This window comes from Somniosus microcephalus, chromosome 33 (assembly GCF_052327205.1).
Source record: "Somniosus microcephalus isolate GS21.2 chromosome 33, FLI_Smic_1.0, whole genome shotgun sequence".
NCBI lineage: Eukaryota > Metazoa > Chordata > Chondrichthyes > Squaliformes > Somniosidae > Somniosus > Somniosus microcephalus.
Window position 1 is genome coordinate 30055750 of NC_141019.1, and position 20295 is coordinate 30076044.

Consider the following 20295-nt stretch of genomic DNA (forward strand, 5'->3'; position numbering starts at 1 on the left):
GTCGGGCCTGCTCCACCATTCAATAGGATCATGGCTGATCTGAATCTAGACTCACGTTCACTTCCCTGCCCGCTCCCCGTAACCCCTAATTCCCTTATCTGCTAGGAAACTGTATCTCCGTTTTAAATTTATTTAATGTTGCAGCTTCCACAGCTCTGAGTGAAGAAGTTTCTCATCTCAGTTTTGAAAGGGCAGCCCCTTATTCTAAGATTATGCCCCCTAGTTCTAGTCTCACCCATCAGTGGAAACATCCTCACCGCATCCACCCGATCAAGCCCCCTCACAATCTTATATGTTTCGATAAGATCGCCTCTCATTCTTCTGAACTCCAATGAGTAGAGTCCCAACCTATTCAACCTTTCCTCATAAGTCAACCCCCTCATCTCCGGAATCAACCGAGTGAACCTTCTCTGAACCGCCTCAAGAGCAAGTATATCTTTTCTTAAATATGGAAACCAAAACTGCACGCAGTATTCCAGGTGTGGCCTCACCAATACCCTGTATAACTGCAGCAAGACTTGCCTGTTTTTATACTCCATCCCCCTTGCAATAAAAGCCAAGATTCCATTGGCCTTCCTGATCACCTGCATACTAACTTTTTGTGTTTCATGCACCAGGACCCCCAGATCCCTTTGCACTGCAGCACTTTGCAGTTTCTCTCCATTTAGATAATAACTTGCTTTGATTTTTTCTGCCAAAGTGCATAACCTCACACTTTCCAACATTATATTGCATCTGCCAAATCTCTGCCCACTCACTTAGCCTGTCTATGTCCTTTTGCAGGTTTTTTATGTCCTCTTCACTCACTGCTTTCCCTCCCATCTTTGTATCGTCGGCAAACTTGGATATGTTGCACTCGGTCCCTTCCTCCAAATCGTTAATATAGATTGTAAAGAGTTGGGGTCCCAGCACTGATCCCTGCGGGACACCACTAGTTACTGATTGCCAGCCCGAGAACGAACCATTTATCCCAACTCTTTTTTCTGTTAGATAGCCAATCTTCCACCCATGCCAGTATATTTCCCCCAATCCTGTGATTTTTTTAGCTTGATCAGTAATCTTGTGTGGAACCTTGTCACATGCCTTTTGGAAGTCCAAATACACTACATCCACTGGTTCCCCTTTATCCACCCTGTATGTTACGTCCTCAAAGAATTCGAGCAAATTTGTCAAACGTGACTTCCCCTTCGTAAAACCATGCTGACTCTGTCCTATTAAATTATGTTTATCCAAATGCTCTGTTACTGTTTCCTTAATAACGGACTCCAACATTTTGCCAACCACAGATGTTAGGCTAACTGGTCTATAGTTTCCAGCTTTTTGTCTACTTCCCTTCTTAAATAAGGGTGTTACATTAGCAGTTTTCCAATCTGCCGGGACCTTTCCTGAGTCCAGGGAGTTTTGGAAAATAATCACCAATGCATCCACAATCCCTACTGCCACTTCTCTCAAGACCCTAGGATGTAGGCCATCAGGTCCGGGGGATTTATCCGCCTTAAGTCCCATTATTTTACTGAGTACCATCTCTTTAGTGATTTTAATCGTGTTTAGCTCCTCCCCCCCAATTGCCCCCTGTTTGTCCAGTGTTGGGATATTTTTAGTGTCCTCTACTGAAAAGACTGATACAAAATATTTGTTCAGCATCTTTGCCATCTCCATGTTCCCCACCACTAGATTCCCGGTCTCATCCTCTAAGGGACCAACGTTCTCTTTAGCCACCCTTTTTCTTTTTATATAGCTGTAGAAACTCTTGCTATCTGTTTTTATATTTTTTGCTAGTTTACTTTCATAATCTATCTTCCCTTTCTTAATTAATCTTTTAGTTATTGTTTGTTGGCTTTTAAATGCTTCCCAATCTTCTATCCTCCCACTAGATTTGGCTAATTTATATGCCCTTGTTTTCATGAGGCCAGGCAGAGCAGCACCAGCTGCTGCAGGAGGGCGAGGTGGACTCCCTTCCCCTTCTCCCTCCTCCTCCACCACCCCCCCCCCCCCCACCGCAAACAATCCCCACCCCGCGCAAGCACAGGACATTCCCTCCTCTGGGCCTCCTCCACCAGGACCTCCAGTGCGAAGTCAGAGAGCCTGTGTGTCCTCTCACTCAGTCCCAGAGACATCCTGAAACGCCCTGCTGTGTGTCAGCCAGCCCATTCCACACCTTCAGTGAAAGTGGGTGCATGGAGCCCACATATACTGCTCCATGAAAACTGCAGCTAATCAGTGCTCGAGTGCTAAACCTGCAGGTGTCTGTTTTAGCACCTCCAGAAAAGTTCAAATTATGGTAATCACTAATTAGGACCAAAATTGCATGCTAAAAACCAGACTTTCAAAATAGGCGTGTCTTATTAGCACAGCATCGATTTAGCGCCCGTTTTCATCCTTTCACCAAAATAACCCCCAAAACTCAGTGCTCAAGTTGCAATTGCACATTAGAACATGTAGGCTAGCATTTCATCACAAACTGGAAGCCAAGAGGACTCCCAATCATAATGCTGGATGTAAGGAAATCATGACCTTTACATTCTGTGGGGGGAAATTGAATCGCGTCCCCTTTGGGGCGCTAACTTCGCCAGGGTGCTACTTTTAGCGCCCTGAAAAAATTAGCACCCCTGCGGTCGAAATTGAGTGGTGGCAGCCCAAGAGGGAAGCGGGGCGCTACTGGAAGCGGAGGCAGGCGGCCAGCAATAAAAATGGCCGCCCGGCCCCTCGCCTTTAAATAGCGCCGCCCTGGCCGCAGGTAGGCCCCCCTGACCCTGTCGGACATGGCGTCCGGCGGCGCTACCAAAGATCGTGGCCAGGGCGCTGCGCACGGCGATGGTCATCGCCGGCGGTGCAGCGCAGCGGGGTGCGAACGGTTACCGCCGCCGCTAACCTCCCGCTGAATTTCATGGGAGGCGGCCACGCCGCGCCCGGGTGCTAGTTGCTTTGCGCCCCATTAGTGCCCTCTTAGAGCGCTAACAGGAGGCACAAAGCAACCAAATTTTTCCCTCATGAGAACATAAGAAATAGGAGGAGTGGGTCATTCGGCCCCTCGAGCCTGCTCCGCCATTCAATAAGATCATGGCTGATCATCGACCTCAACGCCACTTTCCTGCCAGCCTCCACCCACTTTTTTTGTTTTCAGTAAGGCAAACCCTTTGATCAGTTCTGCTTCAATAGGGGTGCACTGTGCAGAAAAAAATTGCAGGATTTTGTTGTAAGTATTTGCTCATAGATTTGAGATTCTAGTTCTTAAAAAAAAAAAAAAAAATTTTAAAAATCGTGCAGTTTAAGATCAAAAATCCAGTTCTCTATAAACTGGCAGAGCAAGACAAAACAGAACCCTGAAGGACTCCTGAACTAATGGAAAAACTGTCAGAGGATGAACCACTAACGACAATACAGGCAGACACTTGAATCAAATGCTCACCATGAGTCAAACAAAATGACTCCTTTCCATCCGTCTTCAGTGATCTTAATATCGTTGGTCTCTCAGTCTACTAATGAGTCACTGAAAGGCAGCTCTGGCCTCTGCTGGGAGAAGAGATGCGTTGATGTTTCGTGTATAGATCCTTTGTCAGAGCACTGTTCCAGTAGGGTGGGGGCCTGTACCTGGATATTGGCTCGTCTTTTCTCATTTCAGGTGTTGGCAGAGCTGTGGTGTGTCCGCCATTTTGTTTTTAGTCCATTTTTCATGTATTTGCAACTCTACTTTTTCTTCCCCATGCTTTTCTCCACCTTATTTATCTATTTTCCTGCCCCTTTGTTCCTTTAATGGGTATTCAGTCTCAGATTTTTATTATTTTTTTAATCCACCACTTTTCAAAAAGCTAGTTTTCTGCCATTTCACTCATTCAGCAATCCAAATACTTTTACCTGGTTCTCGGTTCTCCTCCCCCACCACCACCCACCCCACCCACCCTTCATTTGTTCAGTCCTGCTTAGAAGACTCTTATTTTCCAGTATCCCTTTCTGACAGAGGGTCTACATCCAATAAGTTTGCCCGTCACTTCCCCCTTCAGATGCGGCTGTGCATTTCCAGCATTTGCTAGTTTATCCTTTTTATTTTACTGTTTGATCTCCGACCACTTCTCTGCCAGGAATGCCCGAAAGAAGTTCTGTCCCTCTTGAAGTTGTGACTTCTGTGCATTTCGGTCATCCTGTTCACGGTCATGGTGAACCCTTTCTTTTTAAAAAAAAAAAAAAACTGTATATTTGCCAAAACAGTTTTTCACAGCCAGGTCTCTCCCCTCGGCACCGGTTCTCAGCGATTTCACACAATCCACTTTCTACCATTGCACACATCTTCATGACCTCGCCCTTCAGGAGAGTCAGCTCAATCTGAAGGACAGCTCTTCACTTCCACATCATCCTTCGTCTCATCTGTTGCTTTAATAAAAAGATTGCAAGGGCCAGAATCACAAGCAGCTCTTGGATGCCAGCCAATCCCCTGACCCCTCAGACTCTTGTTAACCTTGATATTCAAATACCTGAATTTAGGCCTTACACACATGGGACAGCAGGACCTAAGACATGGGAATAAAGTCAAGTAAAACAAATATCTTGCACGCGGCTTTGAAAACTCTGATGGATAATCAGGATGGCAGATGATTGGAATGAGTAACGCCATTTTAATCATCCTTTTAAATGGATCAGTGCCTCGTCAGAGAAGTGTCCCATCGAAGGAGGGTCAAGATTTCATGTTCAACTACCAAGGCTTCCAATCAGCAGCCAGCTTAGGAACTGTTCCACGTCAATCAATCCCACTGATTTTTTTTTTACTCTATGAAAAGTTCTGTGCCCCAGCCACTGCCCCCCCCCTCACCCCACCCCAGTTACTGACATTTGAGGAGCAGCCTGCACAGCAAGCTCTCCCCAGTATGACGTTTGAAATCAACCGTGAAATCAGCTGTTCGTTTACTGTCTGCTGGGTAACCAGATTTATTTATTTTTATTCATTGATGGGATGTGGGCGTCATTGGCTAGGCCTGCATTTAGTGCCCATCCCTAATTGCCCTCGAGAAGATGGTGGTGAGCCGCCGCCTTGAACCGCTGCAGTCCATATGGTGTAGGTACACCCACAATGCTGTTTGGAAGGGAGTTCCAGGATTTTGGCCCAGCGACAGTGAAGGAACGGCAATACAGGTCCAAGTCAGGATGGTGTGTGGCTTGGAGGGGAACTTGTAGGTGGTGATGTTCCCGTGCGTCTGCTGCCCTTGTCCTTCTAAGTGGTAGAGGTCGCGGGTTTGGAAGGTGCTGTTGAAGGAGCTTTGGCGAGTTGCTGCAGTGCATCTTGTAGATGGTACACACTGCAGCCACAGTGCGCCAGTGGTGGAGGGAGTGAATGTTGAAGGTGGTGGATGGAGTGCCAATCAAGCGGGCTGCTTTATCCTGAATGGTGTCGAGCTTCTTGAGCGTTGTTGGAGCTGCACTCATCCAGGCAAGTGGAGAGTATTCCATCACACTCCTGACTTGTGCCTTATTTGGAATAAGGGGTGGAAATAGGCCGGCCCAGGAGGTTTGAGAGAAGGGATGGGGGCTCCTTTCCACTCTGAGGAATATGTTACTTGTTATGGGCAGACAGTTCCCAATATATTTTGAGGAACAGTGAACTTGTGTACATGATGGATCATTATAGCTGCCAGGAAGAGCTTCTCCATACATTTTAAAAGGGCAATTTTAGCAGTGGGAGTCACAAATCCACTTTATTGAGTTGATCTACATGCAGTTTGGGCTGTAACGCATGAAAGCATTACTTAATTGAAGAGTGACAATTTTAAATGTGGGCATCAACTGCTCTTATAAAACACGTACATCTCATGTTTTGTCTGCTAATAACTATAATTATGTAGAACAAAGCGAACACACAGTTCACTTTGTAATCTTCACACACTTCAGTAAATCCCACTCTTCCAGTAACCTCCCCCTCTTCCTCTCATGTGTTGCAAAGTCACATGGCAAACACACACCAGCCATACTGCTAGGGGTGACGGGACACTGACTCACTAAGATTGGAGCAGGAATACCCCCAACATGATAAACAATATCCGGCAACAAATTGGCTGCCACGTTTCCCACATTACAACAGTGACTACACTTCAAAAGTACTTCATTGGCTGTAAAGCGCTTTGGGACATCCGGTGGTCGTGAAAGGCGCTATAGAAATGCAAGTCTGTCTTACTAAAAGCAAAAGACTGCCAGCAATCTTGTGTAATTTGAAGAAAACCTATGCAGAGTGTTGAGAACCAGATCCTTACGGTTCAGACATCATCATAACCTATGGTCAGGAGCAGACACATGGTCTGGACTCCAACAGGTTACTATTACCTTATCATTTCCCTTCCTAGCCTCCATGCACGCTGACATTGGCAATGATTTCCTCTCCCCATCAATACCACTGTTGTCACCTCATCAAAAACCCACTCGTGTGCTTGCCAACTACCACCACTGTCTGCAACCTCCCTTTCCTCTCCAGGGTCCTTGAACATATCATCTCCCATCTCTATGCCCATTTTTCTTGCAACTCTGTTTAAATCCCTCTAGTCTGGTTTTCACCTCAGCACCAAAACAACAGCCTTAACCAAAGTCTCAAATTACATCCTTTGGGACTGTGACCATGGTGTATTCTCTCCTCGCCTTCTCTGCAGCCTGGTCCACCACACCATCCTCCTTGAGCGCTTCTTCTTCATGGTCCAGCTCCGAGACACCCTCGTGTGGTTCCACTCCTACCTACCCAAACGTAGCTAGACTAGCTCCAGCAATGGCTTCTCTTCCCACCTCCGGAGTACTCTGCAGATCTACCTATGGCTCCCTCCCATTTCTCGTCCAAATACTGCCCCTTGCCAATATCTGAGGTATTTAAAAGCAAGACAGATACTTTGGAACTGAGTATTATGGAGTATGAAGAAAGGGCATTGGGATTAAAGAGTTGTTGGCATGGCTAACAAAATGGTGGACCCAGCTCAACAGGCCAAATGACCTACTCCTGTTCTTGCATTCCTGATCAGTTATGTTGAGCTGGTGGACATGAAGACTCATCTGCATCTGTGGCTTACTGGGAGGTGCATTCCAAATTCTTGCAATCCTTTTGTGCGACATTTTTCTCTCTGGAATCTCCTACTCGAGTGAAGAGTTGTTCCCTCGCTACCCAGTCAATTTCCTTCATTATTTTAAACACCTCGATTAGCTCACCCCTTAATCTCATCTGCCTAAAGGTGGGGCAGAACAGAATATTCCAAATGAGGTCTAACCAACATTGCATAATTTCAGTAGTATTTGCTTTCTTTTATATTCTAAAGCATCTCCCTAATCAATCAGCTTATATTTTTCCAACTAACCACTTACTCGGTCCTTGAGGAATTCTCGCAGTTTTCCCAGTACTAACATTAAGCTCATTATTTTAACAGCAGGAAGGGACAAACCAATGATGCAATGTTTACTGCCTTCCAATGCTCCAGCATTATCCCAAAATCCACAGACTTCGACAATGAAGTACGGTCACGTAAATCCCCGAGACTTCAAATGTAAACTGTGAAACTATGGTGCATTGCCAGGAACACATCACATTGCAACTCAGTGTGGCTTTCAAGTGGCAGCTAAGTTCAAACTCTTCAGAAAGGGATCACACTTCCTGGCATGTGCATATAACCATCATTTTAAAGTTAATTCCAGGAAACAGCACTATTTTTTTTTTTTTTTTTTTTTTAAATGTATACAGACTAATAGAAATTACTATTTGAGATTGCAAAATTCTACTTTTCTTTCTTCATGAAGTTGCTGATGCAAGTTAGTTAAAACATTATTCTGCAGTGAGCTCGATAGTCGTCACCATGTATAATTTAGATACAGACCGACAGCTGCCAACTAAAACCTGGAACTTGGTACTGATCACAATCTGTTCTTTGGTGTGATCTTATAACCAGGCATCTTTAACGAAGATCGACACCCCTACAAGATGCCCATCTGTGAAACCATAACTTCTTACTGAAAAACTACTGTAGCTTCAGCCAAAGGAAGAGGGCATGATACAGCACTGGCTCAGAAAAAGAACAAGAATTACTAAGATAAGGTTACAAAATGTGATTATTTTTTCTAGTCTCCCTTTCCTCACTAATTTTCTCCCCTCCTCTCCTTGCTGGTGTCCAGTCCCATGGGTATCCGTTTCCTTCAAGTACTTTTCCACAGTAGCCATGCTTCATGTGTGATCTGAGCCATTGGCTACAGGCTATTCAACCATAGCGGAGCCCGAACCCGTCCTCGCCTCCCGTCCAACTGTAGCCCCCCTACCACCGCCCCAGCTCAGATCAGCTAATGCAGCAGGAAGAGAGCGAGAGAAAGAATTGCGTTTGTATATCGCCTTTCATGACCTCAGGATGTCTCCAAGCACTTTACAGCCAATTAATTACTTTTAAAGCATAGCCACCGTTGTACTGTAGGAAACGCAGCAGCCAACTTGCGCACACAGCAAGCTAATAAATGACCAGATCATCTATTTTAGTGATGTTGATTGAAGGATAAATATTGGCCAGGCCACCGGGGAGAACGCCCCTACTCTTATTTGAATAGTGTCGTGGGAACATTTACGTCCACCTGAGGGGGCAGACGGGGACTCGGTTTAATGTCTCACCCGAAAGACAGCACCTCCGACAGTGCAGCTCTCCCTCAGCAGTGCACTGAAGAGTCAGCCTAGATTATGTGCTTAAGTCTCCGGAATGAGCTTGAACCTGCAATCTTCTGACTCGGAGGTAAGAGTGCCCCCCAGTAGCCGAGGCGGACACTTGGGAATGAACTAGAGCCCTATCTGGTCTGCATAACTCAGCTATGCACATTCCTAACCAGCTGAATTTCTGGAGGTGCCACACAACGTGCGACTTTAAAGGTCTCATTATAATGCAGTGATGTCAGAACACAACTAAACAGGCTTAAATCCTACTTCTGATCTTTGCTGCGTCACTGAGGAGGCGTGCTCCCTAGAGGAGAAAAACTGGAACTGGAGGACGATGACAATCCACAGGCCACTCTTCTGCTTCTTCTAGTGGCTTGCAAGTTCACAGACATGGGAGCAGGCTGCCTCTTCTGTACAGATAATTCAGGGGGGGAATAACTACAACATAAATACCTTTCCCCTACTCTTGCACCAATGCCTTCTTTTAAATGCAGAGGTTGTAAATGGCCATGGTAGAAAGAGTTTTACATTCATTACACTTAGTTTTTCTCTTCTAATGCAATAGTTCTCAAAGCAGCTGCTCAGATGCTCAGTAAGAAAGGCATTTGGTGCCCACCATCAACAGAATACGTGACGGCGTCCACAGTTGGAGCACAATTCCAGTAATAAAACAGGAGCAGCGCCTCTCAAACTGGCGTCTGCTCATACTGCGACCACACTCAAGTACTCTAATCACTTGCCCTGGGTTATTTATTTCAAATCTAGATGGTATTGTGTGAACCACAAGATCGTGCTAACCAGAGCCCAGTTTTGTCTGACTCAGACAGGTATAGGAAGCTGTAGTGGAGGCTAGAAATAGCCCAGATGCAGAGCATTAGTCATACACTTGGCACAAAAGGATCAATTAGGCCTGATGGGCTGTAATGTCTTGTTTTCACTGAACAGATAGAACTTCCTGATTTCATGAATGCCCTGCCCCCCCACCCCCGTCCACAACATAAACTGTCTTCTGGCCGCCAGACCTACAGTAGCCCTCGGTCTTTGCACATTAACCCTTTCAGACCTGCATTAGCTTTTTAAGCACATTAAAAAAATGTACTAGTTAAAAAGTGAATATTTATTTTAGCATCAATTTCACGTCCCAGGATTTGTTTCAGTCAGAATTACAAGTCCTCACAGACTCATCAGCAAGATTGTTTTACATTGCTGGAGCCTCATCAAAACTGGGTGCTGATGGAAACACAAACTCCCAGGCAGAACACATCCCATGTCATCTTGATGGGCCAATAAGAGTAGAACTTATCCCATTTCCAAGGCAACCTGGAAACAAGTGCTCAACTTCAATGTCCACCAGCTGGCAACGGTATTTTAAAACTTTGAGCAAATCATCAAAATACAGAAAACTGAATTGAAAACTTCCAGACTGTGGTGATGAAGGGGTGGAGCCTCAATGAAGCACTCAACAGGGAGGAAAGTACCTTTGTGTAACAAACTTAACTGCCTGGAGAGAGAGGCTCCCACCCTCCTCCCCACCCCACCCATGATGATTCCCAATAAGAAGTTTTAACTGCAATATAGGAATTTAGGGATTTATCCAATTGCACAAAAGGAACACAGTTTTTACACTGTCTCTAACCTGACTGGACATTGCTTGATGCAGACAGTGGAAGTAAAAAAAAAAAAAAAAAAATGTAGAAAACGTCCACTCCCCAACACTGATGCACCTCACCTTGATCAGCACAAAACATCCGAAATCTTACATCCCTAGCACTTCCCGTCAACTTTTTCCATTATAAATTACTATGTCCACATTTATGATGGAAACTGCCATTGTAAACTAGTCATGCTGTAATTACACTCATAAGACAACGGTCCTCTACCAACCTGCCCCCGCCACACAGTACTGCTCCCCGATTATCAAAATCCATGATGAGGCCTTGGACGTGGACCACTTTCCATACCTCGGGAGCCGACTGTCAACAAGGGCAGACGTTGATGATGAAGTCCAACACCGCCTTCAGTCGCCTGAGAAAGAGTGTGTTTGAAGACCAGGACCTCAAACCCAACACTAAGCTCATGGTCTACAGAGCAGTAGTGATACCCACCCTCCTGTAAGCTCGAGAGACATGAACCATGTACAGCAGGCACCTCAAAACACTGGAGAGGTACCACCAATGCTGCCTCCGCAAGATCCTGCAAATCCATCAACAGGATAGGCGCGCCAACACCAGTGTTCTCGCTCAGGCCAACATCCCCAGCATCGAAGCTTTGACCACACTCGATCAGCTCCGATGGACGGGCCACACTGTCCGCATGCCCGATACGAGACTCCCAAAACAAGCGCTCTACTCGGAGCTCCGACACGGCAAGAGATCACCAGGTGGGCAGAGGAAACGCTTCAAGGACACCCTCAAAGCCTCCTTGAAAAAGTGCAACATCCCCACCGACACCTGGGAATCCCTGGCCCAAGACCGCACAAAGTGGAGGAGAAGCATCCGGGAAGGCGCCGAACATCTCGGGTCTCTTCGCCAGGAGCAAGCAGAAGCCAAGCGCAGGCAGCGCACGTCAACCCAAGGACCCCACCCACCCACCCATTCAACCACCGTCTGCCCCACCTGTGACAGAGACTGTAGGTCCCGCATTGGGGTCATCAGTCACCTGAAAACTCTCAATGTGGAAGCAGGTCATCCTCGGCTCTGCCTAAAAGAGGAGACACTCCCACCAGAGGAGGCACTCCAGCACCACCACTGACATTAGCCTTGGTTGACTTACATAAAGCAGGTCTTCGATTCCAGATTTATGGAATTTTTCAAAGCTGGACCTTTGCATACTGGAAGTCAGGATTTAAGGTGGCCATTTTTATTTCTGTAGCACATTTTATCTTGACTTCAGCAATAATATATTTTAATCTTAGCATCAAGAAACCACTGCACAGTGGCTATATTAAGGAGCATTACCATTAGCACAGCCATAATAAAAATTTCAGGAATTGCTGCTACTCTATTCTAGTGGCATTTACCTTTATATTGTGAATGCATTCAAGACACGAAGCAATAGTCTAACAGTTCTGGTAGGCAAAGAACTTAACATTTATAGAGCACCTTTCACAACCCAAGGATGATCCAAACTGCTTTGTAACCAATAAAGCACAGAAGTGATTGACAAAATGTACTATCAAAACATTTATACGATAGCAGCTCGTATTGAGGTGTTGTGGGAATGCAATGCCCTCTGATCGACAGCATGTTATCCAGGTACTTCTTTGCTCATTGACGGGTGTCATGTGTGGTTAGGAAACATTTTCAAGTGGTTAGGAGTGTCAGTGATGTGTCAAATATCATGCATGCACACATACCTTCTAGCTCCTCTTTTTCATAGTGAATGTTGAGAATTGAACTTGTTCCACCTTGGTCTACCACAGCCTCTTCATCGTGCCTCTGCTGGAGATACAGAAAACAATGTATTAAATCTCAACATTGCTGGTACATACAAGCAGATGTGTGCTACTTAATGCAACAGCCATCCCAGACATGCTTTCCAGCATGGACCCCCGTCTGAATCACTCGAGGCACACCCTAGCTCTCTTTTTCCAACCAAGTTCAGATGGAGTGGCGGACATAGTCGAGTAAAAGAAGCTTATTAAGACCAGAAAATAGGTTAGAGGTTAGTAAAGCAAGCTGCACACCATCCCTGAATCACATCAATAGATCTGGCTTAGTACGTAATGTATAAAATTGACAAAAATCATAATGCATTTCCTATACTTAATGGGGCAATAATTATTCTAGAAGTCTGGTTAGAAATACCTCTCAGCCATTTTGGAACACTATTCCATACAATTCTAGCAGTTATTTTTCATTGCATTTTACAACTTTTGTTATGCTCAACAATTCCCCGTCTGTGTATGCTTTTGCATACGCATCAACGATCACATCATTTTTTTCTTCAGATGGCTTCTATTTACTCACAGTATGGATTGGGTGCTGCAGTGGATTAGCAACTACTGTTTCATCTCAGAACTGGATTCCAGTCCAGGTCCTCAAGCTGAAAGACTGATGGGATAAAAACCTTCTCTCGTTATTGGCTGCAAGGGTCCCAAGTGAAATGAATACGGACAGTTCTTACTGGGTTCAAGTAAAAGTTTGCAACACAAACAACTACCCTTAAAATCAGTCACTAAATTGAAAGTCTCAAGACCATCAAGATGGCATTGGGGGGGGGGGGGGGCGGGCGGAAAGAAAGAAAGTGAGTGTGGAAAAATTCCCACTTGCGCAGTAGGTGGTGCTGCGAAGCTGGAGTGATGGAACGTTGTCGGGGCAAGATAGAGGGAGCTTTATTCTGCATATGGCTCACCTGACTTGGGAGAACCCAACATCATGAAGAGGGGCAGTCTTCCATTCTCCAGCACATATAATCCTCATTTTGATGAACACAAAGAACTGTTTTTGTTTAAAAAGCTATTTCATCCTCTGCTGCTAATGAGTTAGGACAGTCACATCCACAAAGGTGGATGAGAGACACACACACACTAACTTTTTAGTATATTGGATTTTGCAAGGACAATGCTTTTCAACCAAGTGTGTTTTTTTCCCTTAGGGAACGTTTCACGAATTTGCGTGTCGTCCTTATGCAGGTGCCATGCTGATTGGATTGAATTGACCCAAGGTAATTGGATTTAAGACAATGTTCCATTTCGATGTTCTTTCACAAAATACATGTTCAACACATCTTGTGCTAGGTAAGGACGTACTTAACATTGAATTAGAAGACAAATTAGTTGGGAATTCACTTGGGGGGGGGGGGGGGGGGGCGCGCGGCAGAGGAGATATTGAACAGAACTCTAAACCCCCAAGTTTACTTCAACAGAAATTGCCCGCAAGAATCTGAACAAAGGACAAAAATGTCGTGGGCTGTTATATTGCACTTGTGGAATGAGCACCTAAATATGAAGTGACAGGACATAAAACAGCTTCGACTGTTGTCTGCTACTTCATTGCGAAGACGCAGCACCAGCAGGGATATTGTTGTTTTTGTATCTTCACACTCTTCCCTTGGAGAATGGTGTGAATTAGTGGAAGGGTTTGCAGGCTGATTAACAGTGAGGCCGCACCTTGAATATTCCTTTGTTGGCTGTGTTTTACAATGCTAAGCCATTGCAAACAGGAAGCGGTCGTGTTTCATCTTCGCTTTGTGCTGATTTAGCTGATGTCAGCCAGGGCAGTGATAGATGATCTCAGGATAGGGAGTTGATAGATTAGTATTTCAACTTTCAAATTGATCCTTAAAAAGTGACTGTCTGAACAGGTTGAGCATTGACACAGTGGGGTCGATTTTCAGTGTGCCGTGAGGCGGGCTTTTAGGCGTGCGGGGGGGGGGGGGGCTAAAATCCCAAATTCGTGGGTCCCGACACCATCCCGCCCAAAACCCGCCTCCATGTAAGTTTCAAAGGAGGCGTGTACCCGCCCTGCACTGGGACCCGCGGCGGGAAGGGATTAGTGCCAATTAACTGCCTGTTAACAGGCAGTTTTTAGCCTAATCCCTATTTTGAAGGTTGTCGTGTGGGATTCCCGACGGCTCCAAACCACGCCAAGTTAGAGTCGTCGAGGAGTCGGGCCGTCGGGTTGAAGGACTTGGAGGGGTCGAGTTGTCGGTGTTCAGGTGAGCGATGGGTGCATGAGTGCAAAGGTAAATGTGTTTGGTGTGTCTAAAGAAGTTTAAATTACCTGTACTTACCTTTACAGCCTTCCTTCCTCTAGGCTTCGGGAGCCCATCAGCCAGCACTGAAAGCAGAATGGCTGCAATCTGTCAAAAGTGACAGCCTGCAGCTTTCAGTGCCAGCAAGATTTCTAACTGAGTCTGCGTAGAAGGACTCAGGTTAGAAGTCAGACCGTCAGTGTTTGACAGCTTCAAACAGCTGTGAAACGCTGATATTTCATCTGTCAAAACCTCTTGACAGATGAAATTTCAGTCTGTGACGTCACCTGTTGCCGGGTGGCCCTTAATTGGCCTGCTGAGCCCGCTGGGCGGGCTCAACAAGGTCAATCAAGTGAAAATCGCGTGGATTGGCCGCATCTCGATGGAGGCGGGACTACAACCCGAACGTTGTAGTCCCGCCTCCTTCATGAAAATCCAGCCCAGTGTGTTTTGAGGTGTCCGGGCAAATTCTCAATTTACCATCCTTCTCGTCAATAATCATTAGTGAGTTAACGACAGAAAATGCTGGATAAACTCAGCAGGCCAGGCAACATCCGTGGAGAGAGAAATAGAGTCAACGTTTCAGGTCGAAACCCTTCGTCAGGACTGAAAAAAACACAGGAAATAAACAGATTAAAAGGCCAGTTTGGGGGTTGGGAAATGGGGATGAAAGAACAAGAGAAGTGAAGAGACATTAAGAGGTATTCAAAATGAGACGAGATGGTGATGGGACTAGTAAAGAGACAAAAGACGGCTCTAGATTAGGTGTGAAATGCGCTGGCAGAATGGGAGACAGCTGCCATGTGGGAGAGAAAAAAAAAAGGGTCTGTAAGGGTGACCCCGAGCTTCCGGTCACCCCATTCCCACTCAGACCTCACCGTCCTTGGCCTCTTGCATTGTTCCACGGAAGCTCAACGTAAACTCGAGGAACAGCACCTCATCCGATGAGGCACTTTACAGCCTTCCGGACTCGATGTCGAGTTCAACAATTTCAGATCATAACCTCGGCCCCAATTACATTTTTACATATATTTTTTTATCCACCCCTTTGTTTTGTGCCCTTCCCCCTTTTTTTCTCTCCCACATGGCAGCCGTCTCATTCTGCCAGCGCATTTCACACTTTAGCTGTCTTTTGTCTCTTTACTAGTCCTATCACCATCTCGTCTGGTTTTGAATTCCTCTTAATGTCTCTTCACTTCTCTTGTTCTCTCATCCCCATTTCCCAGCCCCCAAACTGGCCTTTTAATGTGTTTCATTTCCTGTGCTTTCAGTCTTGATGAAGGGTTTCGACGTGAAAAGTTAACTCTGTTTCTCTCTCCACAGATGTTGCCCTGGCCATGCTGAGTTTTTCCAGCATTTTCTGTTATTTCGGATTTCCAGCATCCGCAGTATTTTGCTATCGTATCATTAGTGCGTGCACCCATTCTATTGGTTTTTCCCTCATTTACTTTGATCTCTTGTCCTGCGTTTCGTTCCTTCCCCCACTCCAGCCCCACAAGAGTGTCTTATTGGGGTTACTTGTTCGGAGATACAAACATAGAAGATAGGAGCAGAAGTAGGCCATTCGGCCCCTCGAGCCTGCTCCGCCATTTAATGAGATCATGGCTGATCATCCAAATTCAGTACCCTGTCCCTGCTTTCTCCCCATATCCCTTGATCCCTTTAGCCTTAAGAAATATATCTAACTCCTTCTTGAATGTATTTAATGAATTGGCCTCAACTGCCTTGTGTGGTAGAGAATTCCACAGGTTCACCACTCTCTGGGTGAAGAAATTCCTCCTCATCTCAGTCCTAAATGGCTTACCCCTTATCCTTAGACTGTGACCCCTGGTTCTGGACTCCCCCGCCATCGGGAACATCCTTCCTGCATCTAGTCTGTCCAGTCCTGTTAGAATTTTATAAGTTTCAATGAGATCCAATTCATTGTTCTCTTAACAAATAAGCCCCCTTGAAATAGGTTCTTCATTCCTGGATAGGTGTTCCATACCCAGTGGCATTTTGTCCTATCATGAGTCATCTTTTCATAAGATTTGAGTTTCACACAAGCACTCAGAACCGATATTGGAAATATGTATTTTGGTACTTCTACAAACAACTAGTATTTTGTGACTGCAACGGTGACCCTTAGCAACAAAGCTTCCTTTCACTGATGTGTGTGGTCCCAAGTATTCAGTCACTTTCAGCTTAGTCTGCTGCAATGTAGGTCGATGCTGTAATCTTCCTCAGGGATTACATTCACTTGTGCTCCTGTATCTCATGACTATTTCATTCACTGCTAATGGTAGCATCCATTTTCTTGATTTGCAGCTATTAGATCCACATAAAATTTCAAAAATGACTCATCTTCCAGACCTGGCTGTTGCTTGTTCTGTGATTTACAACATCTTGCATAGCAAGTAATTTTGCCACATTTTGTGCATTGCTTCCCAACAGTTGAACGGTCTTCGGATCCATACTGCATTCCACGGTCTATACAAATTTGAAGTTTGAGGAAGGAGAATCCAGTACTGGATCTAATCATAAGTGCGAGCGATACGAAACCCCTAAAAGGGAATGGAAGACAGAATATCTCCTTCCTCAAAGTTGAAATTCTTATGAATATTTTGTTTTTCCCCCCACCCCCCCAGTAAGATATAGGAAAATGGCTGCTTTTATCTTTCCACTTTTTTCCTTCATTTGCTCCTAGAGCTGTTGCAAACAATTCAAACTGTTTAAACTTTTCACAATCCACCGAGCCATCAGAGAAGCCTTTAACTTGGCTTCAAATTTGTTTAAAAATCCTGTGCAGTTTCCCCCCACTCTCTCCTACTTCCACAAGCACACACAAGAAATCTTGCAAATATTTATCAGTAGAATTAGCTGGATTATGACCGGAATAAAACAAACGAGCAATGAAAGTATTGGCGGAAGACAGACAGACATTCATTCATTTCGGGTGATATCAGTTCTGAAGGTGAAAACAATCACCTACAAATCAAGCATTGCTGGACAAGCCTTTGAAAGGAAGATAGCTTAATTCCAGCCCTAGAAACAGTGCCATGTTCATCTGCAGATTGTGCCATTGATCTTACTTTGCTTTACAATTATGCAGGCATTAGCTAAGAATTTAATTAGATTCAGTTGGTAGGCACAGTACACTTTCAAGCAACATTGAATAAATGATCTCCTCACTACAAAGTCACAGATGTGCTGATCTCATGTCCCCAGTTTCCTTTGCTGCACGTCGGTTTGTTCAAGGAGAGGAAGGCTGATCCTAGTCAGTCCAGAGTATCATTGTCCATGTACGCTGCTTTCCTTAAATCAACACCAGAGGGCAAGGACATTCGCTGTGCTAGAGAGAATCGGCACCGCCTGCAAGAACTTCAGCCTCATTGATCCCTCAAGTTTCACAGTCAATATCTCTCATTTACTGCCCTCCCAACCCCCAAGCCAAATTCCTCACCCAAGATATCGTCCCTTACAACAACAGAAATTGCTGGAGAAACTCAGCAGGTCAGGCAACATCCGTGGAGAGAAATTTGAGTTCACGTTTCAGGTCGAAACCCTTCTTCAAAACTGGAAAGAAAATAGATCGAAGGCAGGGCTGCGATCGAACAAAAGTAGTAAAAGAAATAAAAGGTATTCAAAACCAGACGAGATGGTAATAGGCCAGTGGAGACAAAAGACAGTTGAGATTAGGTGTGAAGTGTACTGGCAGGATAGGAGACAGCTGCCAGGTGGGAGAGAGAAACAAAAGGAAAGGGGGCAGGGGGTGGGGGAGAAAAAGGAAGACCCAAAACAAAGGGGTGGAAAAAATAAGTCAAAAAGTAATAGGGGCCGAGGTCATGATCTGAAATTGTTGAACTCTATATTTAGTCCGGAAGGCTGCAAAGTCCCTAATCGGAAGATGAGGTGCAGTTCCTCGAGTTTACGTTGAGCTTCCGTGGAACAATACAAGAGGCCAAGGACGGTGAGGTCAGAGTGGGAATGGAGCGGTGAATTAAAATGACAGGCGACCGGAAGCTTGGGGTCACCCTTACGGACTGAACGGAGGTGTTCCGCAAAGCGGTCACCCAATCTGCGTTTGCCACCCAATCTGCGTTTGGTCTCCCCAATGTAGAGGAGACCGCATCATGAGCAGCGAATACAGTATACTAGATTGCCAGAAGTACAAGTAAATCGCTGTTTCACCTGGAAGGGGTGTTTGGGGCCCTGGACAGTGGGAAGAGGGGGAGGTATAGGGGCAGGTGTTACATCTCCTGCGCTTGAAGGGGAAGGGCTGTTTGGGGTGATAGAGGAGTGGACGAGGGTGTCTCGGAGGGAGCGGTCCCTACAGAATGCTGAAAGGGGAGGAGGGGAAGATGCGTTTGGTGGTGGACTCACTTTGTAGGTAGCGGAAATGGCGGAGGATGATCCGTTGAATGTGGAGGCTGGTGGGGTGAAAAGGTGAGGACAAGGGGAACCCTATCGTGGTTCTGGGAGGGAGGGGCAGGGGTGAGGGCAGAAGTGCGGGAGATAGAACGGACACGGTCGAGGGCCGTGTCAACCACAGTAGAGGGGAATCCTCGGTTGCATAAGAAGAAATAGGAGCAGGAGTAAGCCAATCGGCCCCTCGAGCCTGCTCCGCCATTCAATAAGATCATGGCTGATCTGATCCTAACCACCAATCCACTATCACAGAACCATCTCCTGAATCTAACAGAATTAGACACACGAAATAGGAGCAGGATCAGGCTACGCGGCCCCTGGGCCCGCTCCACTACCCACAGGGCCATGTCCAATCCGAACCTAGACTCATGTCCAAATTCCTGCCCGCTCCCCGTAACCCTTAATTCCTTTTACTTCTCGGAAACTGTCTATTTCTGTTTTAAATTTATGTAATGATGTAGCTTCTACAGCTTTTTGGGGCAGCATATTCCATGGACCTACCACCCTGAGTGAAGTAGTTCCTCCTCATCTCAGTTTTGAAAGAGCAGCCCCTTATTCTAAGACTATGCCCCCTAGTTCTAGTTTCACCCATCATCGGGAACATCCTCCCCGCATTCACCCGATCCAACCCCTTCACAATCTTACATGTTTCAATAAGATCACCTCTCATTCTTCTGAACTCCAATGAGTAGAGTCCCAATCTACTCAACCTCTCCTCATATGTCCATCCCCTCATCCCCGGGATTAACCGAGTGAACCTTCTTTGTACTGACTCGAGAGCAAGTATGTCCTTTCTTAAGTATGGACACCAAAACTGTACGCAGTATTCCAGGTGCGGTCTCACCAATACCTTGTACAACTGAAGCAATACCTCCCTATTTTTATATTCTACCCCCCTAGCAATGAAAGCCAACATTCCATTGGCCTTCTTAATCACTTGCTGCACCTGCATACTAACCTTTTGAGTTTCGTGCACCAGGACCCCCAGATCCCTTTGTACTTCAGTACTTTCCAGTTTCTTGCCATTAAGATAATAACTTGCTCTACGATTTTTCCTGCCAAAGTGCATAACCTCACACTTTCCAGTATTGTATTCCATCTGCCAAATCTCTGCCCACTTACTTAGCCTGTCTATGTCCCCTTGCCGGTTTTTTATGTCCTCCTCACTCACTACTTTCCCTCCCATCTTAGTATCATCTGCAAACTTTGATATGTTACACTCGGTCCCCTCCTCCAAATCGTTATAGATTGTAAAGAGTTGGGGACCCAGCACTGACCCCTGCAGAACACCACTAGTTACTGATTGCCAGTCTGAGAATGAACCATTTATCCCAACTCTCTGCCTTCTGTTAAATAGCCAATCCTCTATCCATGCCAGAATATTACCCCCAATCCCGTGATTTTTTATCTTAAGCAATAATCTTGTGTGGCACCTTGTCAAATGCCTTTTGGAAGTCTAAATACACTACGTCCACTGGTTCCCCTTTATCCACCCTATATGTTACTTCCTCAAAGAACTCCAGCAAATTTGTCAAACATGACTTCCCCTT

At 45.6% G+C, this 20295-nt stretch overlaps 1 protein-coding gene across 3 annotated transcripts in view; it reads right to left on the minus strand.

Moving 5' to 3' along the window:
- Window positions 1-20295, minus strand: part of LOC147097075 (electroneutral sodium bicarbonate exchanger 1-like) — a 197199-nt gene that overhangs the window by 89016 nt on the left and 87888 nt on the right. For 2 of the 3 annotated variants that reach the window (XM_085972873.1, XM_085972876.1), the window contains exon 2: window positions 12000-12084. In XM_085972873.1, the coding sequence (XP_085828999.1) occupies window positions 12000-12084 (85 nt within the window). The remainder of the gene's footprint in view (window positions 1-11999; window positions 12085-20295) is intronic. The other variant, XM_085972875.1, reaches the window with a different exon arrangement.